General features: G+C 34.1%; 1 protein-coding gene across 1 annotated transcript; it reads right to left on the bottom strand.

Moving 5' to 3' along the window:
- Window positions 1-6,336: 6,336 nt before the first annotated feature.
- Window positions 6,337-7,221, bottom strand: LOC133029296 (uncharacterized). The gene has a single exon (XM_061101791.1). It carries the CDS (start codon window positions 7,219-7,221, stop codon window positions 6,337-6,339), a length of 885 nt encoding a protein of 294 aa, XP_060957774.1.
- Between the last annotated feature and the right edge of the window lie 1,676 nt (window positions 7,222-8,897).

Below are 8,897 nucleotides of genomic sequence, written 5' to 3'. Positions count from 1 at the left end.
TCTAATGAGATAAATCCCTAGTGGATTTTCACCATTAGACATACATAATAGTGTTAGATTTCGAAAGATAAATATTGTACATGCGACATCTAGCTGTTCATCAATTGATGACACCTTAGACTAGTATTTTTACGATATGAAACAAGAAGATTATATAAATAAGATTACTTTGACTTTCGCTAATCGAAGCATCGTTGGATTCTTATTTTAAACGAAATTATCCTAATTCCTCTTAGCTTATTCATTTCGAATTAGCTTTCAAAACATATCATTGGATGAATGGTCTATAAATCATTTCATGTCATTTTATATGACGCATATGATTATAATCCCGAAATTCTATTCCCAATTGATATAAATCCTCAATCTTAGAAATCTCCTACTTGTATGGGCAAATCTGACTTAGAGTTTGTATTAGTAGTGTTTGGTCCAAGATAGAATTACTCATTATATTTGGTATAAATTTAAGTCTTTGACTTTAATTTTAGATTCCAAATAGAAATTTTCTTAAATTTCTAATTCCGTAATACAATACGCTTACACTTTCTCAAGTGTTTAATATCCATCTTTTATTAATGGATTAAAAACCGTATGGAATGTGAGTTAGGTATTCTGTGACCAGGATCCACTTGAAGTATTCTAAGAACTCTTTGATGTAACTAAACCTATATCATCCAAAGACACTACCACATTTTTTTTAATCTATGGCATTTGTATCTTGTTCATAGTGGTTTTGACAAGATCAATCTCTGCAAAGAGTTAATATGCCTATATCCACTGAAAGTAGTTCATCTCATTCGCAGATGGATGTACATTCAGGGGTGGATATGAGTTTTTCGTTGTATTCTTAAAACGATAACTCTAGATTATACCTTATGCAAAGAAATTTGAAATGTTTGAAAAATTTCATCAATTTCTAGCAATGGTAAAACACCATTAAGGTATGTGGTTAAAGATCTTGCGAACTGATAGGGGTGGAGAAATAGTTAGTAGATATGCAGTTCAAAGATCATTACATTGATTTTTGAATTATATCCAAACTTACCTCCCGTAAATTTCGAGTTGCATGTTGATGATTAGTTACTAGTCGTTGCCTAATTCCTTCTATGGTAATACAATTTCGAATGATGTAATGGTTGTATACTTAATGTAAATCATTACTAGATTCATGGATGACCTAATCAAAATCTTAAGAAAAGCTAGAACCATTAACCATGGTTTGTTAGCTATTCTAAGTGATTAGGGGTGGACCATCCCATTGTCAATAGATAAGAAAGTTTTTGTTCAAACAAATACTACTTTTCTAAGATAATGACTAAGTCTGAAAACAAGTAGCAAATAAAGGAGATATTTAATTCTTGATTCCAAAAGTGTTCTATCATCTTATATAACATATGATGATCCCACTGGCTCTGTTGTCTTGTCACAACCGAAGAGATCAATACCATTTAGTTTTCTTAGACATAATTCACGGTGCCTTGTCGTAGTGGGAGAGTTTCTAGGAACTCACCTTCTTATGACTTGGGAGACACTAGTGATTAAAATCCATTGTGAGTTTAAACAAGTAATGGATTGTCAAGATAAGAAACTAAGAAGAAAGCCAATAGAACTATGGTTTAATCCATTCACATGGAGTAACCTAAAGTTTTCTATTACAAGGACATAAAAGGAAATTTTAGTTAATAAGTCTATTCTATGGACTTAACAAACTTCCTGTTCCTAGCATTATAGGTTTGAGTTTATCTAAACCTATGGCTTATGGTATACCTGGTAATTACTTACTCTAATGCAAGCAACTTACTTTAGTAAAATGCTGAAGCATTTTCTTTCTAATGGCAATCTATAGAAGCTTCACAACTTCTTAGGTATAGATTTTATTTATCTAAGGAAAAGTCTTAACTATTCCATAAAAGATAAAGCCATGAAAGAATTTCTTATATCAACAGTGAGAGGTCTTAGATATGCTTTTGTATGCCTTAGACCAGACATCTGCTGTTTGAGTGGGAGTAATGAGTAGGTATCAGATTAATCCAGGAGAAGAACATTGGAAGACAATCAAGTAAATTTTAAGATTAAGAAGAGGAACTATATGTTAGTCTATAAGGGTGTGTTTAAAACTCTTAGACTACACCATATCAGATTTCGAAATTTGCCTATGTGCTAGTAAATCTTTCTGATAAGATGGTGGTTACTCTGGGGGTGGAATAGTGATTTTGGAGAAGTGTAAAAACCTATCTGAATTCTCTAAGTCTACCAGAGAGAGACTGAATGTTAAAGTCATGCCGGGGAAAGTTACTTATTCAGTCTAAGGAAAGTTCTATACATCTTTGGCACCATTCCAAATTGCCTTAAACTACTAGTGTTAATTTCCGATTAACCAAAAGTAGTTGCCAAAGGTATAGAATCCAAAAGATCCCAAGAGAGTAGACATATAGAGAGGAATTTCACATTATCAATGATTTTGTGATTAAAGGAAGAGTAATGGTGGAGAAAAGGTTGTGGTTAATTCAACCTTTCAGATCCTATTACGAGGAGTTTACTACTACTACACTTGATTTGTATATCAAGGTGTTGAGATTATTTGAAACGCACTTTTTGTTTTATATTAGTGCAAGTGGGAGTTTGTTGGGTTTTATGCCCTAAATAAAACTCATTTCAATATAATCAGATTTACTTATTAATATAGATCAGAAATAACATTTAATGTTGCATGGTTCACATGATTTATTTCATGATTATATGTACATAATGTATAAATTCATCTGAAACCCTTTTCACATACTTGATCCTGTTTATTGTGTCGTCAACACATTGGAAAGTAAACATGACTATGTGAATAAAGTTTCCTAGATTTATCGGTACATAGGGTTTTACCGATATGATAATCTACAATAAGAGTTTACTTGTATTTGGAGAAATACTATGTTCTTTCCGCAGCATTGGTTAAAGTAAAGCTCAGGTTGGATGCATGGAGTATGCATCGGAAGGGACCGATATTGAACTTTGACTTAGATTTATTAAAACTTACCGTAATATCTATTCAAGTCAATATCGCCAAGTTGATCCTAGATCAAATGATCTTAATCCTGATATGATTAGGCTCAATCTTGAAAGGCTATTCGTGTTCTTTGATTTGTTAGTTAAGCCTACTTTTAGGTCAGGGTGATACGTACATTTTGGGAACACGGTAGTGCAATTGAGTGGGAGCGCTATCATAAACATGGAATCTATAGCTTCTATCCGGCGAATAGTAAGCAAAGGATGATCTCCTTCGAGCTTGACCAAACGAACATAAATGGTGGAGTACTCATTTCACATAAGCCGAAATATCATTTATACGGGGTCAAGTGTTTTAAGGAATAAATACATTGTAGGGTGTAACGGTAATTTAATCCCTTTACAGTGTAGATCATTCATATAGAGGATCATTGATCAAATTAGGATTATAACAATGGATAACTAATGATGTGTCTATATGGTGGAACATATAGAGCATTCTATATACTGAGAGTGCAATTCTAAGTTCTATGCGTGGATTCAACGAAGAATTAATAAGTTAGTGAATTTTAGTGTTAAATTCTTGATCTACTTATTGGAAGCTCGGTTATATAGACCCATGGTCCCCCCACTAGTTGAGATAATATTGCTTGTAAGACTCATGTAATTGGTTTTGATTAATCAATTATAATTCTCAAATTAGACTATGTCTATTTGTGAATTTTTCACTAAGTAAGGGCGAAATTGTAAAGAAAGAGTTTATAGGGGCATATTTGTTAATTATGATACTTTGTATGGTTCAATTAATAAATATGATAAATGACAATATTATTTAATAATTATTTATAGTTATTAAATAGTTAGAATTGGCATTTAAATGGTTGAATTAGGAAATTGGCATTTTTGAGAAAATCAGATACAAAAGGTGTTAAAATTGCAAAATTGCAAAAAGCAAGGCCCAATCCACTAAGTTTAGGGCCAGCCACTTTTGTAGGAAATTTAAACTGATTTTTTCATTATTTTAATGCCATATAATTCAAATCAAGCCCTAGAGGAATGCTATAAATAGATAGTGAAGGCTTCAGGAAAATTACACTTTTCTTCTGACTTTTTCTATTCAGAAAAACTGAGCCTTCTCTCTCCCTATCTTTAGCTGACCACTCTCTCTCTTCTTCCTTAGAATTTCGAAATCCTTAGTGATTAGAGTAGTGCCCACACACATCAAGTGATACCTCAATCATAGTGAGGAAGATCGTGAAGAAAGATCATCAGCAAAGGAAATTCAGCATCAAAGATTCAGAGAAAGAGATCCAGGTTCAGATATTGATAATGCTCTGCTACAGAAAGGAATCAAGGGCTAGATATCTGAACGGAAGGAGTCATATTATTCCGCTGCACCCAATGTAAGGTTTCCTAAACTTTATATGTGTTTATTTCATCGTTTTAGAAAGTTCATATTTAGGATGTTAATAAACATACTTGTGAGTAGATCTAAGATCCTGGTAAAATAATTTCCAACACTGAACGGAAGGAGTCATATTATTCCGCTGCACCCAATGTAAGGTTTACTAAACTTTATATGTGTTTATTTCATCGTTTTAGAAAGTTCATATTTAGGGTGTTAATCAACATACTTGTGAGTAGATCTAAGATCCTGGTAAAATAATTTCCAACAGTTTTAATAGTGTTTTCTTATGTTTTTTATAGGATTGAAAATCCAAGTACACCCGATCGGAATACTACCATTCCAGAGTTATAAACTTTAGTTATTACTCTGTTATTGAAGATATTAAAAAACTTCTTACTGAAACCCAATTAAATTTGTTTTCAAAAACTGTATTGGAAGTTGTTTTTGATTGTATGTCTGACCTTTTTCAACTTCTGGTTAGTGTTTGTCTGTTATTAGCTTCGCGTTGTTGATGTCGATTTCTGGATCTAGTTTTTTACTGTTGTTTTCAAGTTTTTTTACCATTTTTTTAGCAACCAGCTTCGCATAGTCAACTATGTTAAAGTTGTCGTTTTCAAATTCTCTTGTTTTTGACTCTCTTCCTTCTTCTAATAGGTGTTCCAATGTGTATGATTCTGTTGTTGCTGTGTTATTTTCAAGTATTGTTGTATTGTTTTCGAGCATTGTCACATTTTCTTGAAATAATTATGTTCTTTTTCCCATTGTCCATTGCTCTTTATGAGAACTGGTATAGATTCCATGTCCTGTTATTTTTCACAATATTTCATTTACGTGGCATGTTTTTCATATTAAAACAACAGTAAAATAACACTACAAAAATAGTAATTTGTTATTGGTTTAGTAATTTTTTCTCTTTGCGAGATTTTATGGTTTTTTCTTGGTGCTTCTATGATTCCGATGTTGATTTGTCCGTCCCCAACCACGAAGGAGAGGTGTTGTTTGTGTTTTGTTACCGTTTACAGTATAAAAGTAAATATATTGGGCCTGGGCAATATAAAAGAAATAAAAATGGGCTTGCACAGTAAAAATATAAAGTTTGCCGTGTCCCAGTATTTTTGAAAATATTTGGTAAAAAAGCAGTATTTTTGTAAGTTTTCCAATTTTTATCTATGTTAGAATTTTTTTACTAAAATTAGACAAAAGTTCTTATAACAATCTCAATAGTTTAGGAAGAATTTTTTACTACCATAAAAGTTCAAGGGTATAATTTGGTACATATTAAAGTTTGGAGGAAAAATTCTTAATTAGCCAAATATATATTAGCGGCCCTATATATACACTCTTAAAATGGATCACTGATTCATGTATTCTTATCTATTTAACTAGAATTTTTTAGTTTCTAGTTTAATTGTTTAAGTTATAGTTATTTTAAATATAAAATTTAAAAATTTCAAACTATTTTAACAAGTTGAAAAGAAAGTTTGATATATTTCAAATTCCTTCAAATTTTACAAATACAAAATTTTACAAATAAAATTACTGAAATAAATTAGAATAAAATATATCAAGCACCTAAAGTACGAGGAGTGTTACTATCAATCTCTTATTACAACCTCTTAGTCTACCTTTATGCCCGAAAATATTTGTCGGAATATTTTTTTTCAAATTTTTTTCACGGGAGTGTTCGTTGTGCTTACAACATAATTACGGTAAATTTTTGAAAATTTTTAAATAAATTACAGTGCCGAAATTACGTTTGATATTTTTTGAACGAGCATGGTAAACTGAAATATCAGGAATTTTGTTTTCAGTAAGGTAAATTATTCGGAATTTTATCGAACGTGAAGGTTGACTAAGAGGTTGTAATTAGCACTCATCCCTAAAAGTATATATAATTGTTTTTTTTTTTGAATAAATATTCATAAGTTTTATTAAACTTCAAACTCTGCTACCAAACAAGATAACAGATCAGTTGGGATATTCCCCATACTGAAAGTACATCCAGGATATAAACTAGAAGCTCTAGCAAAAGTATGAGCCACTACGTTCGCTGAACGTTTAACAAAATGAAAAGAAACATTTCTTAGTTCTGCAAGCAACAATTTACATTCTTTAATAATCAAGCCAAATAAAGAACGCATTTCAAAAGAATTTCGCAGCGCTTGCACAACAATCAAACAATCTGTCTCCACCACAACTTGGTTCCATCTTTGATTTTTGATCCAACTTAGAGCTTCTCTGAAGCTAATTGCCTCAGCAATCTCTGGCCGAACCACACCACTGAAACTCTTAGTAACTCCTTCTAGGAAGAAACCGTGGTCATCTCTTGCAACCATTCCAATACCGTAGCCTTGATCAACTCCAAATAAAGAAGCATCCACATTTACCTTCACTTGATTTCTTTGAGGCGCACACCAGCTTTCAACACCATCACCAGCAACTAAACCGGTTTGAGATGACTCCAAGTTGGAGCTTTGAGTTGATTTCCATTGTTCAAGGTAACTCCCAGCAAATGCAACAATAAAAGAAGCTGTAGACATTTTATTTTGCCATACCTTATCATTTCTAGCTCCCCATATTGCCCAACAAACAGTAGCAATTAAGTCTTTCTTCTCCTTGCTTGAATGTTTAAAAGCAATAATACACCAATCCAGAAATGACATCACGGCTGCACCAGTAATGATCACCCCTGCCTTCTCCCAGCAAGCAGCAGCCAAGTCGCATTGCACCAGAGAGTGCAAAATTGTTTCTGCACTTTTTCCACACACGGGGCACAAGCTAGATACAGCCACTCTCTTTGTAAGCAGCATAGTCATAGTGGGAAGACAGTTTGTACCTCCTCTCCAAACTAAATTCTTGACTTTGGGAGGTATCTTCAATCTCCATAAATCATTCCAGAACTCACTTGCTTCAATTGTGTTCCAATGGCCATTCGATTCTGTATCAAGTTATACGCACTCTTGACCGAATATATCCCCGAAGTGTCTGCAGTCCAGTATAAATGATCCCCACCTGAAGTGAGCTGAAGAGGAATTGACTTTATTAAACCCTGATCTCGTGTATTGAACAGGTCAGCTAGAATTTCATCATCCCATTGAATACTATCATTAACCATCAGATTAGACACCTTTGCATTCAAAAGAGCAGGATGGCAAGAAGTTACAGTCGGCTCCGCGTCATCTGGTAACCAAGGCTCCCCCAACACATCAATAGTTGAACCATCACCAATATGCCAACGAACTCCTTGTTTAACAATAGTTTGGGCCTCCCAAATACTTCTCCATACATAACTTGGATTATTGCCCAATTTAGCCGAAAGGTATGAATCATTCTTGAAATATCTAGCTTTAAAAACTCGAGAAACAAGAGAATGTGGTTGAGTCATAAATCTCCACCCTTGTTTTCCCAGGAGAGGCAAATTGTGATCCCGCAGACTCCTGAAACCCAATCCACCCACACTCTTCTGCTTGCTTAATTTATCCCAAGACATCCAATGAATCCCTTTGACCTTGGAATTTGATGTCTTCCACCAAAATCTGGCCATATGTTGTTCCATGTCCCTACTAATGTCCAAAGGTAGAAGGAATACACTCATGGCATAGCTTGGTAAAGCCTGAGCCACAGTCTTTATCAGAATCTCCTTCCCTGCTTTTGAAAGGAACTTTGTATCCCAATTGTGGACTCTCTTTCTCACCCTCTCTTTGAGGTACCCCAGAACTGCATTTTTGTTCCTTCCCATGGTGCTTGGAAGACCAAGGTAAGTGCTATTAGCATCAGCTGTTATCATTTGGAGAAAGCTGCCAATTTGAGTCCTCACTTGATGATCAGTATTAACACTATAGAAAATAGAGGATTTCCTTAAGTTAACCTGCTGACCTGAAGCATTTTCGAACATATGAAGCATTTGTTGTACATAAGATGCTTCGTTCATTGTTGCTTTAGAATACAAATAGCTATCATCAGCGAAAAACATGTGTGAAATCCTTGGCGCTCCATTAGCCACCTTACAGCCATGTATTCTTCCCATTGCCTCAAATCTTTGAATCAAAGCTGAAAAACCTTCTGCACAAATGATAAAAATGTATGGAGACAAAGGATCCCCTTATCGAATACCTCTGCTAGGAAGCACCGGTCCCATTTCACGTCCCCCATGAACAATATTATACTTAGCCGAACGAACACAAGCCATTACCAAGTCCACCCAACCTTGTGCAAAACCCATCTTGATCAGAATAGCACTCAGAAAAGGCCATTCAACTCTGTCATAGGCCTTACTCATATCAAGCTTGAGCGCCATGTATCCATCTTTGCCATGCCGTTTTCTCTTCAAATAATGCAGAATTTCAAAGGATACCAAGATGTTATCAGTAATGAGACGACTGGAAATGAACGCACTTTGATTCGCAGCAACAATTTGGTCCATAAAAGGCTTCATCCTATTCGCCATAACCTTTGTGATAACTTTGAAAAGCACATTACAAAGTGCCATCGG

This window comes from Cannabis sativa, chromosome 1 (assembly GCF_029168945.1).
Source record: "Cannabis sativa cultivar Pink pepper isolate KNU-18-1 chromosome 1, ASM2916894v1, whole genome shotgun sequence".
In the NCBI taxonomy this organism is placed as follows: domain Eukaryota; kingdom Viridiplantae; phylum Streptophyta; class Magnoliopsida; order Rosales; family Cannabaceae; genus Cannabis; species Cannabis sativa.
Note: the sequence above shows the minus strand (reverse complement) of the source record. Positions and strands in the feature narration are given on the sequence as shown.

Coding starts and splice junctions, on each gene's coding strand:
- LOC133029296 (XM_061101791.1), bottom strand. CDS start 7,221: ATGACTATGCTGCTTACAAAGAGAGTGGCTGTATCTAGCTTGTGCCCC.